At 42.3% G+C, this 26,224-nt stretch overlaps 1 protein-coding gene and 1 pseudogene across 2 annotated transcripts in view; one reads left to right on the plus strand and one right to left on the minus strand.

Annotated features, from left to right (window-relative positions):
- Nucleotides 1-3,213: 3,213 nt before the first annotated feature.
- On the minus strand, nucleotides 3,214-16,123 carry LOC134738528 (putative uncharacterized protein ANKRD13C-DT; annotated as a pseudogene).
- The window catches only part of ANKRD13C (ankyrin repeat domain 13C), a 94,058-nt gene continuing 83,923 nt past the window's right edge, over nucleotides 16,090-26,224 (plus strand). The window contains exon 1 of one of the 2 annotated variants that reach the window (XM_054482936.2): nucleotides 16,090-16,979. In XM_054482936.2, the coding sequence (XP_054338911.1) occupies nucleotides 16,550-16,979 (430 nt within the window). In that variant the 5' untranslated portion in view covers nucleotides 16,090-16,549. The remainder of the gene's footprint in view (nucleotides 16,980-26,224) is intronic. The other variant, XM_054482928.2, reaches the window with a different exon arrangement.

The following is a 26,224-nucleotide window of genomic DNA, read 5'->3' on the forward strand; positions in this document are numbered from 1 at the left end:
TATCCAACCATGCCCAGGAAGGAAAGGAGTTGTTGTTTTGTAGAAGGGGTTGGGGCTTGAGAGATCAGCTGGACACGATCGGCAGGGAGAGCATGTGTGTTTTCATGAAGAATTATGCCAAGATAGGTAATGGATGAGGAAGAAATTTGGACTCAACTGAAGTAATGAGGGCTGTCCGTGAAGCCCTGCGGCAGTACAGCCCAGGTAAGTTGCTGAGGCTGATGGGTGTCAGGGTCAGTCCAAGTGAAAGTGAAGAGAGGCTGGGATGAAGGGTGCAAAGGAATAGTAAAGAAAGCATGTTTGAGATCTAGAAGAGAATAATGGGTTGTGGAGGGAGGTATTGAGGATAGGAGAGTATATGGGTTTGGCACCACGGGGTGGATAGGCAAAACAATTTGGTTGGTAAGGCACAGATCCTGAACTAACTTGTAAGACTTGTCCAGTTTTTGGACAGGTAAAATGGGGGAATTGTAAGGAGAGTTTATAGGCTTTAAAAGGCCATGCTGTAACAGGCAAGTGATAACAGGCTTTAATCCTTTTAAAGTGTGCTGTGGGATGGGATACTGGTGTTGAGCAGGCTAAGGGTGATTAGGTTTTAATGGGATGGTAAGGGGTGCATGATCAGTCACCAAGGAGGGAGTAGAGTTTTCCCATACATGTGGATTAAGGTGGAGGGATACAAGGGAAGGATGTGAAGGCGGTTTTGAACTGGGAAAAAGGGTGCCAATGAGGTGTGGCTGTAGCCCAGGAATAGTCAGGGAAGCAGATAATTTAATCAAAATGTCTCGACCTAATAAGGGAGCTGGGCAGGTGGGGATAACTAAAAAGGAGTGCATGAAAGAATGTTGTCCAAGTTGGCATCAGAGTTGGGGAGTTTTAAGAGGTTTAGAAGCCTGGCCATCAATACCCACACTTATGGAGGCAAGGGAAACAGGCTCTTGAAGAGAAGGTGATGTGGAGTGGGTAGCCTCCGTACTGATTAAGAAGGGAATGGACTTACCCTCCACTGTAAGTTACCAAAAGCATCTGTGATGGTCCAGGAGGCTTCTGAGGTGATTGGACAGCATCAGTTTCAGCTGCTAAGCCAAAAAGATCTGGGAAGGAGTCAGTCAGAGAGCCTTGGGACAGGGTTCCAGGGGCTCTGGGAGTGGCTGCCAGGGGAGTTGGACAGTCCAATTTCCAGTGGGGTCCCACACAGATGGGACATGGCTTAGGAGGAAACCCGGGCTGCGGGCATTCCTTGGCCCAGTGGCCAGATTACTAGCACTTGAAGCAAGATTCTGATGGAGGAGAGCCTGTAGGAATGCTTGACCACTGCGGCTTAGGCATTTTGAAGTTCTTGTGTGCTGGAGATGTGGCTGGGGTTTCTCTCACAGTGGAGGCAAGGAATTGTTCAGAAATATGTTGCTACTTGGCTCCCTCTACTCTATTATTGTACACCATCTAGGTGAGGTTAATTAAGTCCTGTTGTGGGGTTTGAGGGCCAGAATCTAATTTTTGGAGCTTTATTTAATGTTGGGAGCAGATTGAGTAATAAAATGCATATTGAGAATAAGACGGCCTTCTGACCTTTCAGGGTCTGGAGTTGTAAAGCTTCTCAGGGTTGCTGCAAAATGAGCCATGGACCAGGCTGGGTTTTTATATTTGATGAAAAAGAGCCTAAATGCTAATTGATTTGGGAGAGGTCGGATAAAGAAAAAGGAGCATTAACCTTGACTATGCCTTTAGCTCCAGCCACCTCTTTAAGAGGAAATTATTGGGCAGGTGGCGGAGAGCTAGTCACAGAATGAAACTGTAAGCTGGACCTGGTGTGAGGAGGGGAGGTGATAGAAGGATTATAGGGTCGGGGAGCAGAGGCTGAGGAAGAATCAGAGCCTGATTCAGCCTGGCGGGGAGTGACCTGAGGAAGAGCAGTCTGGGGAGGAGGGGAGAGGTCAGATGGGTCGGTAGAAAAGGAAGATTGAAAAGACTCAGTGACACTTGGGGTTGAGACTGAGGGGACAGGCAGGAGGGAAAGAAGGAGGACTTCGGATGAGTCACATTGGGAAAAGAGACTAGGGAGGGACTGATGCGTAAAAGAATGCCTGGACATCAGACACCTCAGACCATTTGCCCATTTTACGACAAGAATTATCTAGATCTTGTAGATGGAAAAATCGGAAGTGCTGTTTTCTGGCTGTTTGGAACCATTGTCGAGTTTGTATTGGGGTCAAGTGGTATTGCAGAAGAAAATAAACATTTAGGTTTTAGATCAGGTGTGAGTTGAAGAAGTTTTAAGTTCTTGAGAACACAGGCTAAGGGAGAAGAAGGAAGACTGGAGGGTGGAAGGTTGCCCATAGTGAAGGAAGCAAGCCCAGAGAAAAGAGAGGGTAGAGACACGGAGAGAAGGGGTGGGGGGTGCTTGCCCCCCAAGAAAGTTGTGCTTGCCACTAAGGGTGAAGGATCAAGGCAGGCGTCCCCACGGTAATCAGACAACTCTGAAACGTGGGTGAATAATCAAGCAGGCATCCCCGCAGTAATTAAACACCAAGGGAAGACTGTCTTCCTGAGTCCGTGACCTGCACTGGAGTTTTGGGTTCATGGATAAAACGCGTCTCCTCTGTCTCTACCAGAAAAGGAAAGGAACTGAAATTAAGAGAAGGGAGAGATTGAAGGATGGTGCCAAGATTTAAAGGAGAAAGAGGTTGAGAGAGTGAGAGAGGGTGGAGAAGAAAGTAAAAAGAGGCCACTTACCCAATTTAAAATTAGTGAGATGTTCTTTGGGCTGGTTGGTCTGAGGACCAGAGGTCGTAGGTGGATCTTTCTCATAGAGCAAAGAGCAGGAGGACAGGGGATTGATCTCCCAAGGGAGGTCCCCCGATCTGAGTCACGGCACCAAATGTCATGCACGTTGGTCTGAAGAGACCACCAAACAGGCTTTGCATGAGCAATAAAGCTTTTTAATCACCTAGGAGCAGGTGGGCTGAGTCCGAAAAGAGCGTCAGTGAAGGGAGATAGGGGTGGGGCCATTTTATAGGATTTGGGTAGGTAAAGGAAAATTACAATCAAAGGGGGTTGTTCTCTGGCGTGCAGGGGCGGGGGTCACAAGGTGCTCAGTGGGGGAACTTCTGAGCCAGGAGAAGGAATTTCACAAGGTTAATCGCTCAGTTAAGGTGGGGCAGGAACAAATCACAGTGGTGGAATGTCATCAGTTAAGGCAGGAACCGGCCATTTTCACTTCTTTTGTGATTCTTCACTTGCTTCAGGCCATCTGGATGTATACATGCAGGTCACAGGGGATATGATGGCTTAGCTTGGGCTCAGAGGCCTGACACACATCACTAAGCTTAAGAAATAAAACATAAGTACTCGTGTTCCAGTGAACCAACAACACTCCAGCCTGGGTGACAGAGCAAGACTGTCAGAGGTGTTTGAAACAGGGTGACTCCATCTTGAATAGGGGCTGGGTAAACTAAGGCTGAGATCTACTAGGCTGCATTCCCAGGAAGTTAAGGAGGTCGGCACAATACAAGTCACAAAGACCTTGCTGATAAAACAGCATGCGGCAAAGAAGCCATCCAAAACCCACCAAAAGTAAGATGGTATTAGATATGAGTTCTAAATTTCTTTTCAAAGAATTAATATGTCAGTATGTTCAATTCTTTGCCTTCTACTTTTAAACTTCCTCATAGAGCAATCTTTTTCAATTACCTACTCCACCCTGACTCATTCTGATCACCTGCTCCACCCTACATTCCAATCACTGGCTCCACCCTAACTCATTCCAATTACCTGCTACCTGCTCTGCCCTGACTCCCACCAACGCACTCACCTCATCATTCTCTTTAAATTAGCCAATCGGAATTAGTTTAGGCTGTGCAGTCTAACCCTAGCCAATAGGGGAATGACACAGCAACAGGGGACATGTGCTTCAGGGATAAGAACCCCTTCCCTTCCCTTGTCCAAATGAGTGCTTACCATTGTTTCATCTGTAAGGGTGCGCCCTTCTATATAGAAGTAACTTGCCTTGCTGAGAATTAAAAAGAAAATTTTATATTCAAGTGCTACTTCTTTTGCGGCACCAAAACTTTATATATAACAAAAGTGACCTCTTGGTCATCTTCACTGCTCATTATATGCTAATTATAATACATTATAATACATGCTAATTATAATACATGCTAAGAGACACTCCCACCAGCCCCATGACAGTTTACAAATGCCATGGCAATGTCAGGAAGTTACCCTATATGGTCTAAAAAGGAGAAGAACCCTCAGTTTCAGGAATTGCCTACCCCTTTCCTGGAAAACTCATGAATAATCCACCCCCTGTTTAGGGTATACAGAAATAACTGAGTATTCTTAGTTGAGCAGCCTGTGCCGCTGCTCTGTCTACGGAGTAGCCATTCTTTATTCCTTTACTTTCTTAATAAACTTGCTTTTACCTTACTCTATGGATTCGCCTCGAATTCTTTCTTGCAAGAGATCCAAGAACGCTCTCTTGGGGTCTGGATAGGGACCCCTTTCCGTTGACAAGACCTATCACAGAAAAAAAAAGTCACATAAGTACTCTTTAAAAAGAGGAAAAACCTAAAAAGCAAAAATTAAAAATACATATACAATACAAACACACACAGTAGAATTTTCTTATATACCCCTGATGGTGTTTTTCTCCTTCGTGCTCCATTGAAACCACTATCTTGAATTTGGCATTATTATTCCCACACATTTGGCTTTGTACTTTAACCAAATCCATAACTCTAAACAACTCAAACAAATGGTTGAGGGGTGAGTAAGGTTGCCAGATGAAATACAAGGTGTCGGCGAAAAGAGTCAATCTGTAAAATATTAGAAGAGATTTATTCTCAGCCAAATATGAGTGATCATGTTCTGTGACACAGACCTCAGGAGGCCCTGAGAACATGTGCCCCAGGTGGTCCTGGAGCAGCTTGGTTTTACTCATTTTAGGGAGACATGGGACATTAATCAAATACATTTAAGCAATACATTGTTTGGTTCAGAAAAGCAGGACAACTCAAAGTGGTGGGTGGGGAGGGCTTCCAGTGTGATTTAAACATTTTCTGGTTGACAGTTGGTTGAGTTTATCTAAATACCTGGGATCAATAGAAAGGAAATGTCTGGCTTGCAGAGACCAAAGTTTTATCATACAGATGAAGTCTCCAGGTAGCAGGCTTCAGAGAGAATAGATTGTAAATGCTTCTTGTCAGATTTAAGGTCTGTGTTGATGTTAATGCCTGAGAGGTATCATGAAGCAGGTCCGACCCCCACTTCTCATCATGGCCTCAAGCAGTCTTAGGTTAATTTTTTTCTTCTTTTTTTGAGACGGAATTTCACTCTTGTTACCCAGGCTGGAGAGCAATGACACAATCTGAACTCACTGCAACCTCCACCTCCTGGGTTCAAGCGATTCTCCTGCCTCAGCCTTCTAAGTGGCTGGGGTTACAGGCGCCTGCCACCATGCTCAGCTAATTTTTGTGTTTTTAGTAGAGATGGGGTTTCACCATGTTGTCCAGGCTGGTCTCAAACTCCTGACCTCAGGTGATCCGCCTGCCTCGGCCTCCCAAAGCGCTGGGATTACAGACGTGAGCCACTGCACCCAGCCTCTCAGGTTAAATTTTAAGAGCTCCCTGGCCATGGAGGAAGTCCATTCAGATGACTGGGGGGCTTTACAATTTTATTTTTGGTTTACAGAAGTGCCCAGGTAAATGTGAATTTCAGATAAACAATAATTTTTTTTTTTTTTTTTTGAGATGCAGTCTTGCTCTGTCGCCCAGGCTGGAGTGCAGTGGCGCCATCTCAGCTCACTGCAAGCTCCGCCTCCCGGGTTCATGCCATTCTCTTGCCTCAGCCTCCCAAGTAGCTGGGACTACAGGCACCCGCCACTACGCCTGGCTAATTTTTTGTATTTTTTAGTAGAGACGAGGTTTCACTGTGTTAGCCAGGATGGTCTCAATCTCCCGAACTCATGATCCACCCACCTCGGCCTCCCAAAGTGCTGGTATTACAGGCATGAGCCACTGCGCCTGGCCAACAACAATTTTTTTTTTTTAGTGTAAGTACATCCCAAATACTGCACGGGACAATATCTCAAGTATTACAAATATCCCTGTCCTATTTGGGATACACTTATACTAAAAAGTTGTTGTATATTTGAACTTTAAATTTAACTGGGTGTCCTGTAATTTTATTTGATACATCTGGCAATCCAAGGGGTGAGTGATGTGAGGTTTTGTGTGTGCAAGCACAGGTGGGAAATGGGAGTCACAGATCAGTTAGGAGACAGTTTCAAGTGATAGTAGCCTGAACCCAAATATGGCTAGTGGTATAAATCAAAAATAAAATTCTAAGATCCCCCTTCCAACCATCTATCTGAATGGACTTCCTCCTCATTCACGGCTCTTAAAATTTAACCGCAGAGACTGTTTCAGGTGCTGATGGGAAGTGGTGGTCTAACATGCCTCATTATACCTCTTCATCATTAACATCAGCACAGACTTTAAGTCTGATAAGAAACATTTTACAATCTCTTCTCTCTGAAGCCTAGTACTTGAAGGCTTCCTCTGCAAATAAGAACTTGGGTCTCCACAATCCTTTATCTTAAGCCAGACAATCCTTTCTGTTAATTCTAGGTCTTTAGAGAAACTCAACCAATTGTCAACCAGAAAATGTTTAAATATACCTATAAGCCGGGCACAGTGACTCAGGCCTGTAATCCCAGCACTTTGGGAGGCCAAGGCAGGCAGATCACTCGAGGTCAGGAGTTCAAGAACAGCCTGGCCAATATGGTGAAACCCCGTCTCTACTGAAAATACAAAAATTAGCAAGGCATGGTGGCACACGCCTGTAGTCCCAGCTATTCACGAGGCTGAGGCAGGAGAATTGCTTAAACCCAAGAAGCTGAGGTTGCAGTGAGCTGAGATACCATTGTACTCCAGCCTGGGTGTCCCAAGGAGACTTGTCTCAAACAAAACAAAACAAAACAAAAACAAATAAATTTACCAATAGCCTGAAGTCTCCCTCACCACCTCAAGTTGTTCTGCCTTTCTGGACCAAACCAATGTATTTCTTAAAGGTGTTTGGTTAATGTCTCGTGCCTCCCTAAAATGTATAAAACTAAGCTGCACCCGACTACCTGGGGCACATGTTCTCAGGACCTCCTGAGGGCTGTGTCACAGGCCATGGTCACTCATATTTGATTCAGAATAAATCTCTTCAAATATTTCACAGAGTTTGACTCTTCATCAGCAGTGGAAAAATCAAGAGAAATAGTTCCATTTTACAGTTCTGCAGTAGGTAGAAAGGTCAAGATTTTGTGACTGGTTGAATGTGGGGTTTATAGCTGTTAACGGTGGAGGGGGTCCAGGTTCTTGGCATCTTGAACAAAGAATTGGACAAAACGCACAAACAAAGCAAGGAAGGAATGAAGGGTTTTATCGAAAATGAAAGTACACTCCACAGCGTGGGAGCAGCACAGGGGCTCAAAGGACCTGTTACAGATTTTTTTGGGAGCGTAAATACCCCCTAGAGGATTCCATTGGTTACTTGTGTTACACTCTATGTAAATGGACAGGATGAAGTAAAATTACAAAGTTATTTACAGCATACACCTGATGGAGAGGATATTTCCTGTCATAGCTGAAGTGTGAATTGGCCTTATGTTCCCTGCCTCCAGATCCTATTTTCCTGCCTCATGGCAAGGGAGGAGTCAAAGGTAATGAGAAGTGAAATATGGATTTGGTCAGTGAGATTGCTGATGGAGATGAGTTTCATTTTGGAAGTTTTGAGTTAGTTGTTCTTGAGGAATTTTTATTTTATTTTATTTTTGAGATGGAGTCTTGCTCTGTCACCCAGGCTGGAGTGCAGTGGCATGATCTCGGCTCACTGCAACCTCTGCCCCCAGGTAAAAGTGATTCTCTTGCCTCAGCCTTCTGAGTAGCTGGGGTTACAAGCGCCTGCCACCACGCCCAGCTAATTTTTGTATTTTTAGGAGAAACTAAAAATACAATATGCGGTTTGGCCATATTGGCCAGGCTGGTCTCAAACTCCTGACCTCAGGTGATCCACCCGCCTCAGCCTCCCCAACTGCTAGGATTGTAGAAGTGAGCCACTGTGCCCGGCCCGGAGTATTTAGACTACAGATACAGAATGTAGTTACATATATTCTGAGCAATAAAGTAATTTAAAATAAAACATATCTAGGAAGCTATGGACACATGTACTGACCCTTGTCTATCTATACCATTTAATCTCTTACACACTACCCATTGTGCCTTTTTTTTTTCTGAGACAGTCTTGCCCTGTCACCCAGGCTGGATCTTGGCTCACTGCAACCTCCGCTTCCCAGGTTCAAGCATTTCTCCTGCTCGGCCTCTATAGTAACTGGGATTATAGGCATGCACCACCACACCTGACTAATTTTTGTGTTTTTAGTAGAGATGGGTTTTCATCATGTTGGCCAGTCTGGTCTCGAACTCCTGGCCTTAAGTGATCCACCTGCCTCAGTCTTCCAAAGTGTTGGACCTACCCATTGTGTCTTAACCTCTTCTTTCACTAAAAAACCTATTCCTCTCTCTGTTCTAATTCTCTTGTTTCTAGCCTTTGTCGATCTAAAAATAATTTTAATTATGAATGTTTTACTTTATCTGATCCTTTTCATCTCATTGACTCAGCTTTCACTGTGCTCCTGGCATTTTTTCTCCCTCTTCCTCCAAATCAATCTGTAGGTTTTTTCTGTCTCAAAGGAATTTCTTCCTTCAGGAACTTCCAGCTGTTATTGGCTCTGGTTTCCTTGGCAACCCCTGCTTCTCAGATTTTTTTCTGATTACTTAAGAGAAATTTTACAAAATCACTGATAACCACTGATCAGAAACTGTAGAAGAAAGGGAAAGTGCTCTGCATTGCCTCTGAGAAAGGAAGGGGGCAGATTTAGAGGAAAGAGAAAAATGCTGAGTCCCAGGGAGATGGAAGTAAAATGTGTGAAGAAAGTATTGATTTACATGGTTTGTTATTTTCATCTGTCAGTGTACTGTTGTGTCATCAGATTTCAGAGACAATTACCTCATTAGTTAGATAGCTCTGTCATCTATCAAACAAAAGACTCCTAGATCTTGTTCAACCATTGTGGAGTGTAGGAAATCATATTCCAGATTATTGTGAGAATATAAAACACAAATCTTCAGAGAAGATGAAAGAAAAAAGATGTAGACTAAACTTGCACTAATGTTTACATTAGAAACATTATTAGTATGCAATGCAATGAGAATTGAGTAAGGTTAGTAACTACAGATCCTAATTGGAAGTCTGTTGATACATTTAAAAAATATAACGAGTGAGATTTTATTTTGTACAGTACTGTTGTTCTGTATTTCATGTTACCATACTACTGCTTTTGTTAAATGAAGACACGAGGACAGGGATTAGGTCCTTTGTGTAGGGCTAATACAGATACATAAATTTCTGGCAAAATTCAGAATGTTCTTTCTTAGAGCCAGATTCAACTGTCTAGTCAGTGTTTTGTGTTGGTGAGCAGATAAACTACTTAACAAAACTCTCATTAGAAAAAGTTGAAAAACATTCATTTTTCAGAAGCTTTCTGCTATTCAAGGCAAATTGAGCATTATTTGGGTTAACTACACCAGGAGAGAAATTAATTTGCTAATTTGTAGAACTACAGAGTATTACCTAGCAAATTCAGTAGTTTAGTTTCCAGTTTTTTTTTTTTTTTCCTTGTGGCATGGAGTCTAGCTCTGTCGCCCAGGCAGGAGTGCAACGGCACAATCTCGGCTCACTGCAACCTCCACCTCCCAGGTTCAAGCGATTCTCCTGCCTCAGCCTCCCGGATAGCTCGGATTATAGGGGTGCACCATCACATCCGGCTAATTTTTGTATTTTTAGTAGAGACAGGGTTTCGCCATGTTGGCCAGGCTGGTCGCGAACTCCTGGCCTCAGGTGATCTACCCGCCTCAGCCTCCCAAAGTGCTGGGATTACAGGCGTGAGCCACTGCGCCTGGCCAGTAGTTTAGTTCTATACTTGAATTGTTGGATTGCATTCTATCTTGGTAAAATTTGAATAAAAAGTAAATACAGTGTTTACCAGTGATTTACTCATTACATATCGATATAATTAATAATCACTACATATTTTATCATATTGAATTCAAGACACTGTGATAACAGATTTTTTTGAAGTAAAATCCTGTTTTAAGTCTTTGGATATAGTACTTTTGCTGACCACTCTTGCATTTGTCTCTCCAACATTATTCCCCACCTCATTCCCATTATGAAACAGTTAACTGTTTGGAGAGCTGGGCCCCACCTCCGGCTCTAAGATCAATCCTGATTGGGTGAAACTAATCTGAGTAACCCTCCTTCACAGGGATTTGTCAGATAACCAAGGCTTGAGCCAATCACCATTCTCTGGGACACAGATTGGACTGAGTTATCTTGTGACTGTCATACTCCAGATTTATGTGGGAGCAGTAACTCCTTTGGACCTTAAGAAGGAAGCACGTGGCTGCTTTTACCTGCTGGCAGCTATCTTGTGTTCTTGAAGGAAGCTGGCCTGGGGAGGCCTCCTCATACAGAGAGAAACACTGAGAGATTCACTGAAAAACTGACATGGGATCCTGAGGGGCCACTCTTGAAGACTTATCTCTGCACCTTTCTGGTATGTAAGTCAATACATTCCTTTAATTTAACCCTATTTCAATTGAATTTATTGTTACTTGTATATGAAAAACAAAAAGTCCTAAATGATGTATCTACTCTTTGGCTTCATGTAAGAATTCAAGAGTGTAGCAGCTAATTTCAGTGTAGTTATATTGGGATTATTTAAGAAGTTTATTTAGCATCTCATTACTGAGTCTGCAGTTGCCTTAGTACCTTGTAGATACTTGGGGTTTTGTGTTCTAATAGACTGATTAATTCAACAACTGCTTATTATTAATATTAAGCATTCACTCCCTATAGGGCACTGTGCATACAGCAATGATCAGCATGATTCCAGTGCTCAGAGAGCTCCAAGGATTAATTGAGACCAGACAAGAATATCAAGGAGGCATGCAGAAGTTACAATGGGAAATCAGAAAGAAGACAAAGGAGGGACACCTAATTCAGAACGATGGGTTTGTTGGATAGGAGAGAAAAGGAGACGAATGGGCAGGTATCATCAAAGATTCCTAAGAAGAAGTTCCTAACTTCTGTTTTTGTGCCATTGACTCTTTGGCAGTGTGGAGAAACCTAGGGACCCATTTTCAGAACAGTGTTTTTAAATGCATAAAATATTTTGGATTAAAAGGAAATTCTGAGTATTGAAATAGCTAACAAAATATTTTAAAAGCAAATTTGTAATACAGTAATGTATATGCTTCTTTACTAACTAATTAAAGAACAAGATATAGCAATGAGCATACCTATTAAGATAATTTTAGAGGTACTAATGACTATAAATGAAATTTTGAGTTGTCTACAGCAACTGTTACGTGAAATGAAAATACCTGTGGTTTTTTTGGTTGTGAAGTCACAGGTACTACTAATGCTAATACTATTGTGGTTTGTGGCATACGTTCATAATAGAATGACATGCTAAATTTAATTTGGAAGGTTAGTTCAACAAAATTTCCTGGCTCTGAATTCTATGCCAAGTTAAAAAAAAATACTTGTGCTAAGAAGAGATAAAATTTGATGTAATTCTTTTTTTTTTTTTTTTTTTTTTTAAGACAGAGTCTCGCTCTATCGCCCAGGCTGGTGTGCGCAGTGGTGCAATCTCACTGCAACCTTTGCCTCCTGGGTTCAAGCCATTCTCCTGCCTCAGCCTCCCGAGCAGCTGGGACTATAAGCAGATGTCACCATGCCTGGCTGATTCTTTTTGTATTTTTCTGTAGAAATGGGGTTTCACCATGTTGGTCAGGCTGATCTTGAACTCCTGACCTCAAGTGACCTGCCCACCTCGGCCTTCCAAAGTGCTGGGATTACAGGCATGAGCCACCATGCCCAGCCCCAGAAAGCTTTTCTGATCATCCAATTTCTATTTTTCCCAAATAGAATTAATGACTTCCTTTTCTATATTGTATTGGGAGCTTATATAATTTCAATCCTTGTATTTTTCATAATGTATTACAATCATATTTCTATCATTTTTTATAATATATTGTAATCTTACATTTCTGTCATTTTTACAAGCTCTTAAAAATAATGGATGGGACCAAGTGCAGTGGCTCACACCTGTAATCTCAGCACTTTGGGAGGCCGAGGTGGAAGGATCACCTGGGCCTAGGAGTTCAAGACTAGCCTGACCAACATAGTGAGACACAGTCTCTATAAAAAATAAAAATAATAATGAATGGGCTGGGGGCAGTAGCTCACACATGTAATCCCATCACTTCAGGAAGCCAAGGTGGGTTGATGGCTTGAGTCCAGGAGTTTGAGACTAGCCTGGGTGACATGGCCAAACCCAGTCCCTACAAAAAAATACAAAAATTAGCCCGGCCCTGTAGTCCCAGTACTTGGGAGGCTGAGGTGGGAGGATCCACTTGAGCATGGGAGGTAGAAGTTGCAGTGAGCTGAGATCACGCCACTGTGCTCCAGCCTAGCTGACAAAATGAGACTCCATCTCAAAAAAACAACAAAAAATAAGTCTTGGTGTGGTGGCTCATGCCTATAATCCCAGCACTTTGGGAGGCCGAGGTGGGCGGATCACCTGAGGTCAGAAGTTTGAGACTCAGCCTGGCCAACATGGTGAAACCCCATCTCTATTAAAAATACAAAAATTAGCTTGGCATGGTGGTGGAGACCTATAATCCCAACTACTTGGGAGGCTGAGGCAGGAGAATTGCTTGAACCCAGGAGGCGGAGGTTGCATTGAGCTGAGACCACAGCATTGCATTCCAGCATGGGCAACAGGAGCAAAACTCTGTCTCAAAGATAAAATAAAATAAATAAAATAAATAAATAAATAAAAGATGATATATATATATATTTATTTATGTATTTTTAAAGACAGGATACCTGTCACTCAGGCTGGTGTGCAGTGGTGCAATCCTAGTTCACTGCAGCCTTGGACTCCCAGGCTCAAGTGGGTCTCCCACCCTAGCCTCCTGAGTAGCTGGGACTACAGGTGTTTAGCACCACAGGTAGCTAATATTTTATATTTTTTGATAGAGATGGGGTTTCACTATGTTGCCCAGGCTGTTTTCAAACTCCTGACCTCAAGTGATCCTCCTGCTCTGGCCTTTCAAAGTGTTGGGATTACAGGTATGAGCTACCACACCTGGCCTGAATATTATTTTTGATATGTATGGTGTTTGATTTTACTGGAGGGATACTTATGAGTTTCCACATTCCATGGGTGACATCCATGGGTGACAGCCACTAATAAAAAAATTTCAAATTCAGACTCTAGTGATAGAATACTTCACAAGTATAATGGTATATTATTTGGTGTAGGTTTTTAGTAATAGGATGCTGGCCACTTTCCCTATACACACGCTTTGAATATTGGTGTTTTCAAGATTTTGTTCTATATGGACCTTCTTAATTTCTTATTCTATAAACTTTTCTTTGGGGAACTCACCCACTTCTGGAGCATTAATTACTGTGTAATGATAACTTCTGAATCCAGCCTAAGGATCACTTGCAAATATCTAAAATGTAGACCATCTAAGTCCCTACAGATAAGCAACTTTCAACTCAATATGCTAAGATTGAACTCATTTTTAAAAAACTCAAACCTTTTTCTGCCTTACTCTTACTAACTTGGTTCATGCTCTCATCATCTGATTTACTGCATACTTCTTAAAAGTTCTGTTCTTGATGCATACTTTTCTAAAGTATGAGTGACTGAATTTTCTTTTTTTTAATTTTTTTTTTTTTTTTTGAGACCGAGTTTTGCTCTTGTCACCCAGGCTGGAGTGCAATGGCACAATCTTGGCTCACTGCAACCTCCATCTCCCAGGTTCAACCGATTCTCCTGCCTCAGCCTCCCGAGTAGTTGGGACTACAGGCACCCGCCATCACGCCCGGCTAATTTTTGTATTTTTAGTAGAGACAGGGTTTCACCATGTTGGCCAGGCTGGTTTTGAACTCCTGACCTCAAGTGATCCACCCGCCTCGGCCTTCCAAAGTGCTGGGATTGCAGGCATGAGCCACTGCATCCAGCCTGAGTGACTGAATTTTCTAAAAAGGTAATTGCATTATGCTATTCCCTGTTTAAAGATCTCTAAAAAGACTGTTCTTTTTTTTTTTTTGGACGGAGTCTCACTCTGTCCCCAGGCTGGAGTGCAGGGGCACGATATCAGCTCACTGCAGCCCTGCCTCCTGGGTTCAAGCGATTCTTCTGCCTCAGCCTCTCGAGTAGCTGCGATACAGGCACAAGCCACCAAGCCCAGCTAATTTTTGTATTTTTAGTAAAGACAGGGTTTCACCATATTGGCCAGGGTGGTCTGGAACTCCTGACCTCGTGATCCGCCCTCCTCGGCCTCCCAAAGTGCTGGGATTACAGGCGTGAGCCACCGCGCCCGGCCAAGTGTAAACTTTTAAGATGACATACAAAGCCCGGCATGACCTGGCCCTTCCTCTCTCTCTAGCCTTACTGTCAGATTTGACTGTACCACATTCTAGCATTGAAGTATCGGGCAAGTTTTTTTAACTGTCAAGTGAGGCTATTAATGCTAATCAGGGTGAGATAACAGCATATAAAGTGCCAAGCATACTGCCTGGCTTAGCGTTAACAATAAATATTGGCTATTGTGGAAGAAGCAAATATTATTGCATGTATCTGTTCAGTCTCTACTGCTGTCTCAAGAGGATGCTTTGAACTGCTGATTGGGTAATGTTTTAACATAAACGGAACTCTCCACTCCACCGAAAAAGAAAGAAGAGGAAGAAAGAGATTTATCTGAACAGACTGGGAAGAAAATTGCAGGTGAAAAGTTGAGTGACCGGAGAGGATTAAGAGAGGCCCATAGAGTTGTTTGTTTGCGGAGATGAGTTAGCGGTAGTATAAACTTTAAGAAATAAGAGATCTGGCCGGGCGCAGTGGCTCACGCCTGTAATCCCACCACTTTGGGAGCCTGAGGCTGGCGGATCACTGAGGTCAGGGGTTCAAGACCAGCCTGGCCAACATGGTGAAACCCCGTCTCTACTAAAAATACAAAAATTAGCTTGGTGTAGTGGCGCGGGCCTATAATCCCAGCTACTCTGGAGGCTGAGGCAGGAGAATCGCTTGGACCTGGGAGGTGGAGGTCGCAGTGAGCCGAGATTGCATCACTGCACTCTAGCCTGGACTACAAAGACTCTGTCAAAAAAAAAAAAAAAAAAAAAAGAGAGATCTGAAGTATTTGCTCTCAGAATATAGGGGGACTTTGGAGAGTTAAATGGACGAAGATCTTTAGGATGTTTTGCTAATCCCCATCCTTAACGTCCTCAGTGGCCAGCTTTAGTTACTTTGTTAAAGTTTTATGGTTGGCAGATTTACATTTCTTCAGAGTTTGGCACTAGGTTGAAGTTGGCCATGAACTAATACAATTGTATTTCAGCTACACGATCCTTTGCCCTCCTTGAGTGTCCCCACCCTCATATATGTTAACTCTGACATCTGCCCGAAATTCATTCATCTAATAAATATTTGAGTGGCCTCCCCTCTTTCCGTTTGCTGGACAGCCCATCATTTTCCAAAGTCAGCACCTAAACTTTTCTATGACTTTCCTGACAACTCAACACTAAAATTCGTCCCTCCCTTTTTTGTGTGCAACCCACCTCCCCGCCTCCGCTTTTAATTGTTTGGCTGTCACTCTTCTTCTACAGTGCTCCTTGCAATCAGTACTGGTGCTGTACATATTTGCTAGCTTCGTACATATGGCACGAAGTAGATGCTCAGTAAATGTTGATTGAGTATCCTGTGCATCTCAGTGACATCACATCCTGCGTGCCGTGGCGTCATTCTGCATTCCTCTGCGGGAGGCTCAGATCCGGAGGGTTTAAGTGGTTGTTTACAACATGCACCGAACATATCCAACGCAGACTGTGGTTTCCGACCGCCCACAAAAAGAGCGGTTGGCGGGAGTGCGGGTTCGGGGTCGGCTGGCAGTTGGGAGACTCCAGCTCTGGGCGGAAACACGCTGCCTCGGAGGCGCCGGCGCCTAGTGATTCCGGGAATAGAAGGTGCGAGGGAGGGAGCGGGTGGCTCACTTATCGCGGTGTTTCCTCTGTCTTCACTCCCGGGGGAGCTCTCGCGAGAGGAGCAAGAGGAAGATGGCCGTGCCCTGTTTTTCGGTGTGAGGCAGCGACGGCGGCTGCGACGGCGAGACTGAGATCCTGGTGTCGTGGGCACCTGAGCTCTAGCTCCCCCCAGCGAGCGCGCGTCCCTTCGTGCCTAGGCGAGAGCCGGCTCTTCCCCGGGAGATGCGTTTGTCCCAGGCTCGGGGGCTCAGTGGGAGTTCATGCTGCGCTGGAGGCTCTTGGCCACCGCTCTAATCGCCTTGTGCCGCCGCAGCGCCAGCTCCGTCGCCAGCGGTGAGCCTCCCGATTCCCCCCCTTGCCCCTGGCGGCGGCGATGACTGGGGAGAAGATCCGCTCACTGCGGAGGGACCACAAGCCCAGCAAAGAAGAAGGAGACCTGCTGGAGCCCGGGGATGAGGAAGCGGCGGCTGCCCTCGGCGGCACCTTTACCAGAAGCAGGATTGGCAAAGGCGGCAAAGCTTGTCATAAGATCTTCAGTAACCATCACCACCGGCTACAGCTGAAGGCAGCTCCGGCCTCATCCAATCCCCCCGGCGCCCCGGCTCTGCCGCTGCACAATTCCTCCGTGACTGCCACCTCCCAGTCCCCGGCCCTTCTGGCCGGCACCAACCCCGTTGCTGTCGTCGCGGATGGAGGCAGTTGCCCCGCACACTACCCGGTGCACGAGTGCGTCTTCAAGGGGGATGTGAGGAGACTCTCCTCTCTCATCCGCACGCACAATATCGGGCAGAAAGATAATCACGGTGAGGAGTGCTAGCCCCTCTCCACCTCTCTCCTTCCCCGAGCCTAGGGTGTGCCTCCCCAAGCTTCTGGAATCCTAGGCCCCCTCCAGCAGACTCTTCTTTTTGCCCATCATCCGGGCCATTCGGTAAATCATGATCGACTCAGTACTAGCGTGCCAGTGGTCAGGGGGTTGGTTCTTGTGGGTGCAAAGGAATGTATCCTCCTTGCCCACTTCAGAGTTTGTGGTGAGAAGCTGTTTTGTTTGAGACAGGCCTTCGATTTGCTGATTCTGGACTGTCAGAAATTTTAGGTTGCCTCTCACCCAACCTGGTTTTCTCCCTTTGTTTATGGAGCTATATATGTTTATTTCTCTCCCTTCCCCCCACCTTGGCATTTTAAATTTTGAACACATAAATTGCCCTCCTCCCTTCATTGCTCACGTAGAGATCCCATCTTGACTGCAACTGGTTGTGATTCTGCCTGCCACCAGGTTTTCTTTTTTGTCTGCTTTCAGTAAACTTAGAATGTTTGATTTCTGAAAGCCACACAGTAGAAATTTGTTGGTATTTGATACCTAGAACAGTTAAAGTGACTTCTCAACAGCCGATTTTTGTTGGAGTAGATATTCGATTTTTTGCTTGTTTTAAGTAGATAATTGCTAATAGTAATGTCTCATCTTGATGACTGTGACTAAAAATAGTATTATGATTTTTATAGTAATTTTATCTTAGTCTATATTGACCATTTCTTTTTGCCTTGTCAGCTGAATTTTTTGTTTAATTCTAAAAAGTAATGTGACTGAGTTGACTTTTAAGCAACAGTAAATTTATTATTGAAGACTAATGTGAACACTGACATTTTAACATTTAATAGGCCGTTTTAAACTGGGTAGTTGGCAAATATTGTTGATCGCTCTGCTATTAATATGAAAATTGTATACATTCAGTTAGAACACACTCAACCAACTTTGTGCTCAAAATGATATACGTATCAATGAAATATTTGCCTGTGAAATAAGCTCCCTTAATTCCATTGGATCGTAGGCTTTTTAGGACAAAAATTCAGATTAAAAAAACGAGTAAGATTTCTCTTGGCTGTATAATTCTCCAACAACTGCATTTGTTTTCAGAATTTACAATGTTGTAATTGTAATAAAATCGCCACCTATCATTTATTGTAAATCCCCAAAAAAGGATGTTAAAGTTGCAGCCAGTTTTTCATTCCTACATTTAAATTACTTAATCATTTTACTATTATAGTAGAAGGATAATGTTGTTTGTTGATGATGGTAATTCTTTACTAACGCTTTAGAAAACAGTTGTTAGTGGGAGATGGGTTGTAGCTTCAGTTTATTAGTCAATTATTAGGAAGTTTTTCAAATTTCGTCTACATAGTAGCCATAGTTACATTACATTGAAATATCCCTGAAACAGATAAAAGGTTTGAGAGTTAACTCCCTTTGAAAGAAGAGATGGATGAATATCCCTGAAGGTATTGAATTACAGGATTGTTGGGCTTCCATGTCTTCTTCAACTCAACATTTAGGAGTACATTTGTTTAAGTTCAAATTCTGTTCAAAGTAATTAGAATCCTGTATACTCTTAAACGCTTGTCCTTAGCCTACTGAAATTCACTTTTTTTTTTTTTTTTTTTTTTTTGAGACGGAGTCTTGCTCTGTCGCCCAGGCTGGAGTGCAGTGGTGCAATCTCCGCTCACTGCAAGCTCCGCCTCCCGGGTTCACGCCATTCTCCTGCCTTAGCCTCCCGAGCAGCTGGGACTACAGGCGCCCGCCACCACGCCAGGCTATTTTTTTTTTGTAATTTTAGTAGAGACGGGGTTTCACTGTGTGAGCCGGGATGGTCTCCATCTCCTGACCTTGTGATCCGCCCGCCTCGGCCTCCCAGAGTGCTGGGATTACAGGCCTGAGCCACAGCACCCGGCCCTGAAATTCACTTTTTTAAAGGAAGGTTTTTATTATGTTTAGCTGACCTTATATCGTTGATGTTTCTGATTAATGTAACCAGTGGTTCACATACCTGGGGTAAATATAATTGCTTTCCCCCCTGCAATGTGTACATGCTCATCTCCTACAGTGAGGTGTCCTAGGAACTGTGGCTTCGATTTAGTGTGCTTCTTATTAAGTCTTTTTTTCTCCCATAGCCTAGTAGATTTTTCTGATACATTATTACTTTTAGTCTTGACATTTTACTAACCTGGATGCTTTTAGATTTTTAGGATATTTTTCCTTTAAAATTATAGAAGATAAATACTTATAAAATCACTTAAACAAAAGCAAGCTTGGCCAGGTGCGGTGGCTCACACCTGTAATCCCAGCAGTTTGGGAGGCCGAGGTGGGTGGATTACCTGAGGTCAGGAGTTCAAGACCAGCTTGACCAACATAGCGAAACACCGTCTCTACTGAAAATACGAAAATTAGCCTGGCATGGTGGTGCATGCCTGTAATCCCAGCTATTTGGGAAGCTGAGGCAGGAGGATCACTTGAACCTTGGAGGCTGAGGTTGCAGTGAGCCCAGATCGCTCCGTTGCACTCCAGCCTGGGTAACAGAGTGAGACTCCGTCTCAATAAATAAATAAAATAAAATAATAAATGCTGTATATTCTCTTTGGATTGTTTTAACATAAGTGCATAGCAGAATAAGACACTCATACAGGTACATAATAGAGCCAGACAATTATACCATGTATTACATAGTTTTATGTTCACCATAAGGATTCCTTTCACAACATGATGATGATGACAGTGATGATTATTGTCCTTATTATAGATACAATTTATCTAGTGGGTCAGCAGGGTGCTAAGTGTTTACATACATTGTAACATTTAATCCTCACAGCAGCCCTGCAAAGGAGTGCAGTGGAATGATCTGCTCTTGCTGTAGTCTCTGCCTCCTGGGTTCAAGCGATTCTTCTGCCTCAGCCTCCTGAGTAGCTAGGACCACAGGCATGTGCCACCATGCCTGGCTAATTTTTGTATTTTGAGTAGAGACTAGGTTTCACTGTGTTGTCCAGGCCTATCTCAAACTCCTGGCCTCAGGTAATCCACCCACCTCAGCCTTCCAAAGTGCTGGGATTACAGGCGTGAGCCACCGTGCCAAGCCCAAAGCAGATAGTTTTATACTCATTTTAAAAATAAGAAAAGTAAAGCCTAGAGAGGCAAGGAAACGTCACTAAAGTTATATAGTATAAATCTCAAAGCTATGAATCATAGCAAGGACTCCAAAGCATATCATGAACCTCTTTGTAAGTATTTCTATTGATTAGGACCCACTATATTGCACGGAAGTCAGTTCTCATAATGTGCGTTGGTGTTTTATAGCAAAGTTCTTTAATGTATTTTTTTTAATATATTTGTTTCTCATTTGTTCCTTACAAGAGCCTTGTAAAGAGATTCTACCATTGGACAGCTCCGGTTTTTCTGTGGAGCCCAGATCTCTTAGCCCTGTTTGTTATTTCTTTTTTATATAACGGCCCAAATAAATGGGCTACTTTGTCCACATGATAGCCCTTTAGATATTTGGCAAGATTACCTTCAGGTTAAATATTCCTAACTTTTGTATCCATTCCTCATCACATTGTTTGTGAAGTATTTAGAATAGTCCCTGAAACATAGTGAATACTATATGTGTGTTAAATAAGTAAATGAAAATCTTCATCATCATCGTTTAGTAGAACTTGTTTGTTAATTCTTCCCTTAGAAGATGGTGCCCAGAACTAACCTTGTTGCTGGAGATATATTAGCCTTGTGAGCAAAGACAACAGGGAGACTATATTGCTGTAAATCAGCACATACTTAGTTATGCAGTGCAAGAGTATGTTAATTTAGTTATTATTTTTTGTGATGGAATCTCACTCTGTCACCCAGGCTGGAGTGCAGTGGTGCAATCTTGGCTCACTGCAACCTCCATCTCCTGGGTTCAAGCAATTCTCCTGTCTCAGCCTCCTGAGTAGCTAGGACTACAGGCATGCACCACCACACCAGCTAATTTTTGTATTTTTGTATTTTTAGTAGAGACAGGGTTTCACCATGTTGGCCAGGCTGGTCTGGAACGCCTGACCTCAAGTGATCTGCCCACCTCAGCCTACCAAAGTGCTGGGATTACAGGCATGAGCCACCATGCCTGGCCAAGAGTATGTTAATTTTTTAATTATGTTTTTTTCTCAAGTGATCTGCTGTCTTTCCATTTTGTCCTTTCTTGTATTTATTTTTTTAACCTCAACGCAGGACTTTAGATCTATTACATTTTATTTTGTTAGTTTTGGTCCTTTATTGTACCTGGAGAACTTGTTGAATCCTAATTTGGTCACTATTTAGTTCAGTTCATAAGCTATTTCAGTTTAAACTATCTCTGATTTGGTAAAATTTTTTGGTGTGTGTGTGCATTTGCAAGTTACTGACTTGAATAAAAGAAAGGATAGAGCTTTTACTTTTGTGGTAAAATATTGGTTGAGTAGGAATTTTTTTTTTGAGTCATCAATTATTTTGTGAAGTATTGTATTCTGGGTCCAAACATATTTCTTGAGGTACGTTTAAGTACAGTAACAGCTATAAAATCATGTATACGTTGTATTCAAATATGCTAAATGATTGTGACTCATCACTTAATAACAGCTGTTTTTTGGGTGGGGAAGAAATATTAAAAGTACACAAAATTATGGAACTCTGTGTCTGGTTATATACCACTTTTTTCTTTAGTGTAGAATTGAAAGATTGAATCTAAGCCTTTTTCCACAGTCAGAGGGTAAGGATTTTTCTGAATCAATTTTTGCCATTGATAGTTTGGCAAAGGATCATGATGACAAGACATTTTTTATAATTGATAATAATTTTACTTATTGAGAACTGAGATTATGAAACATATAGAAGATTTTCTTGGTTTGACTGTACTTCCAATTGGTTAGACTTGTAATTTTGTTTTTTCCCTTGAGTTAAATGTCCTTAAGCTAAGCAGCTTCTCTTGGATGCTAGTCAGAAGCTTTTAGGTGCCAAAGTGATGAAAGTCCTGAACATATGAATTGCTCAAGCCAGCCTTTCCTAGATGTGAAAAATTTCTGATTTATTCTGAGAAATTTGGCAGTTTCTCCTGCCTTTAATTACATTGCCTGGCAGGTGACAAGCCATCTTCTCTATATATGGTTAATTTTCATTTTTCCTTGTTAATTTTCATATTTACTTGTAATATTTTCATTGTAATATGTTCTTGAAGCTATTTCACACAATGTTAGAGATTTCGAATTTAAGTTAAAATTCAGTTGAGAATATTCCTGCTGATGCAGGTACCTCAGGGAAGTGACAGTGAAATGATTAATGTGTAAAATCTCTGCCTCATGGCTGGCAGATTTCTTTAGCCAGCGATTGGAAAAAATCTCAATTTCAGAAAGATTAAGAAGGTGCAGGCTGGGCGTGGTGGCTCACCACGCCTGTAATCTCAGCACTTTGGGAGGCCAAGGCAGGTGGATCACCTGAGGTCGGGAGTTCAAGACCAGCCTGGCTAACATGGTGAAACCCCGTCTCTACTAAAAATACAAAACATTAGCCGGGCATGGTGGCGCGCACCTGTAATCCTAGCTACTCGGGAGGCTGAGGCAGGAGAATCGCTTGAACCCGGGAGGTGGAGGTTTGGATGAGCTGAGGTTGCACCATTGCATTCCAGCTTGGCCAACAAGAGCTAAACTCCGTCTCAAAAAAAAAAAAAAAATGTGCATTTGAGGATTGAGAAGATAGAATAATCTATTTGATGGCCATACAGTATGTTTATTTTGGTTTATTCTGTATAAATCTCATATCTTCCTTTTGATTTTTTTTCTCTACTTTTAGTCACTAAAACCTTCATGATGGGTGATACAAAAGAATAATACGTAATAGATCTCTTTTAGAAGAGGTGACTATAAAGCTAATCTCTGCATGGAAAAAAAAATTTTAGCTACTGGTGAACAATTTTAACCAGGAGAGGGTTAAAATGATGGCTTGTGTTTAAAAGAACATTAGTAGTTTTATGTTTGTTTGTTTGCTTTATGTTTTGTAGGACAGACCTCAGTTTCCCCTAGGAAGAAAGTGGTGTCTAGAGGCTCAAGTTTATAACACATTAAAGTGTGTTATACACCTTACCTGGGTGTGGGGGTGATTTGGTGGTGAAATGTTACTCCATTGATCAGGGTTGATTTAGTTGATCTTCATTATTAGATGAATGTCATCTTCCTTCTTTCTTGTCTTTCTTCCCCATGTGCATCTCCAACAGAGTAGGACTGTCCTTGGGTTAAGTGGCTGTGTTTCCTGATGGTGTCACCATTAGTACTATAGAACTTCACCCACTGCTTACAAATGTTGTGATAAGAACACATCTGCAGAGCTGTGTCTTAAAAGGGAGGGAGGATCCTCTTCTCCCCTTTTCTACACTGGGCTGCAATAGGAATAGAAATTCTTAGCTTTCGCAAAAAAGGTAGCAGAAATGGGTGATGATTTGTGATGTTGGGTCCTGGGCATCCTGAATTCTAGAGGACTCATTGGAAAATTGAGTTTTCGGTAGGATAGCTGCCCCAAGTTAATGCCATTCTTAAGTCATAGAAATCTACTTTAACTCAGAGTGCAATGTAATTATCAGAATGCTTGGGTTCCAGAAAATGAGTGCAGTTCCTAGAGATTTGGATGGGGGCCAGGCAGACAAACAATATGGTTCTGTTCCTATACCATTTATTTTCTTGAGGGAGAGCTGGGTGATCAGTTTTAGAGCAACACTGAAGTATGTAAAATAGGGATAGGAAAAAGGGAAAAAGTCTTTTGCCTTTTCTGTACTGATCAGATCAGAGTCAGATCTGAGTTTGAGACCGTGCTTCTCTATGAACTGCCTTTTTTTTTTTGAGACGGAGCCTCGCTCTGTTGCCAAGCCTGGAGTGCAGTGGCGCGATCTTGGCTTACTGCCAGCTCCAACTCCCGGTGTCACGCCATTCTCCTGCCTCAGCCTCCGGGGCAGCTGGGACTACAGGTGCCCGCCACCACGCCCAGCTAATTTTTTTGTATTTTTAGTACAGAAGGGGTTTCACCATGTTAGCCAGGATGGTCTCGATCTCTTGACCTCATGATCTGCCCGCCTCGGCCTCCCAAAGTGCTGGGATTACAGGCGTCAGCCACCGCGCCCGGCTGACACAATTTGATTTTAAAAGGCTTACTCGGGCTGTTGTGTGAGGCAAGGGTCAGTATAAAAAGCTACTATAGTTGGGGGGAAACTGTGAGGGTGATAAGAAGATAGAGCCGGTAGAAGTTGATGCTGGATTTGATGTCAGATGATACGGTGTGTATATTTTAGTAGTATATTAGCATTTTTGAAAGAAAATGCAGAAATTATCCCCTTTTACTGCTTGCTTGGATGAGACTTGAAGGAGTCTGTAGAATCTGGAGCTCTGTACTAGTACTTGTAATTTCCTGCTTTGTTCTATAGTTAGGGGGTGCACAAAGTCAAAACTATTTTTATAATATCTAGTCATTGCTTGCCTTTTTCACTGCAGACATTTTCATTGGTGGTTCAAAAGCATTGGTGAGTAAAATTGTTGACATCTTAGTGCAAGTCAAAGTACCAAACTGGGCTGGTAGTCATTGTATTGTTCACTGCCATGCAAATTAATTTTTAATTTTTAAAAATTAAAACAAGCCAATTTGACTTAATGTTTTTGATGAAACTGTAAAAATTATGAATTTTATTACATCCTAATCTTGAGTACATGCTTTTTTGGTATTTGTGACATAATTGGGATTGTGCCTTTTGCTCCTCTGCTGCATACTGACTGGGTAAATAAGGGAAAACATTGCAAAACTGAGTGGGGAAGCCAGGCACAGTGGCTCACACCTGTAATCCCAGCACTTTGGGAGGACGAGATGGGAGGATCACTTGAGGTCAGAAGTTCGAGACCAGCCTGGTCAACATAGTGAGATCCCCGTCTCTATTAAAAAGAAAGAAAAGAAAAATAGAAAAAAAAGTATTAGAAAAAAGTTTGAGGGGTATTTGAGTGTAAGCTGAGCTAGCCACCTTTTTCATGGAACACCATTTTTACTTTAAAGAACAGTTTACAGACAAACGACAGTTAATCACAGTTTGAATATATGGCAAATATTTTTTGGAAAATAATGAAGTAAACCTATGACTGCAGGGAAAACAAGTGACAGTTATTTGTTGTGAATGAAAATTTGAAGCTTTCAAATGAAAAGTAGAAATTTGAAGAACTTATCTCTACCATGGTAAGCTTGATGGATTCCCAGTACATAAAAGACTGTTCTAGTCAGATTGGAGGTGATATTGCCAAATACGGTTTTTTTGCTATTGTACAGTGAAATATGTCAACCTTTGAAGATTTCCATAACCTGGTCAACCGGTGTTTTTCAGATGATCAATGCATGGTGTTACAGAATCATGCATCGGTACAAGATCCATTCAAAGCACAAGACAGACCAATATATTTCAGTGTAACACAGTACAAAAAACTTACTTATATAATTTTAGATTTCACATTGCAATCTTTTTTTTTTGAGACAGAGTATCGCTCTTCTTGCTCAGGTTGGAGTGCAATGGCACGATTTCGGCTCACCGTAACCTCTGCCTCCTGGGTTCAAGCGATTCTCCTGCCTCAGCCTCCCGATTAGCTGGGATTTCAGGCATGCACCACCACGCCCGGCTAATTTCGTATTTTTAGTAGAGACAGAGTTTCTCCATATTGGTCAGGCTGGTCTCAAACTCCCTACCTCAGGTGATCCGCTTGCCTTGTCCTCCCAAAGTATTGGGATTACAGGCATGAGCCACCGCGCCCAGCTGTGCAACCAACTTTTAAGAAGTGAATTTTGGTGTAGTAGCAAAGAAAAATATCAGAAAAGGGTATTAAAATACTGCTACTCTTATCAACTGTGAATTTGTGTGAAGCATATATAAAAACCTAGCTGCTGTCTTCTGTTAAGCCAGACATTAAAGAAACGTAATTTATTTTTATTTTTAATTAAATAATTTAATTATAAATAGACTGCTCATGTCACTTATTTGTTTTGGAAAATGTAGTTAATTTTTTCATAAGAAATTTTATATTAACAGGTAATGAGTATTATAGTTCTAAAATTAATACATTTAAAATTTTAAAAATCTTAATTTCTAATATGGTAAATATCAATAGATATATCTATACAAAACGTTTTGGGATCCTTAATAATTTTTAGAAGTATAAAGGAGTCCTGAGATTCAAAAGCTTGAAAACTGTTAATACAGTAAAA

This window comes from Pongo pygmaeus, chromosome 1 (assembly GCF_028885625.2).
Source record: "Pongo pygmaeus isolate AG05252 chromosome 1, NHGRI_mPonPyg2-v2.0_pri, whole genome shotgun sequence".
Taxonomy (NCBI): Eukaryota; Metazoa; Chordata; class Mammalia; order Primates; family Hominidae; genus Pongo; species Pongo pygmaeus.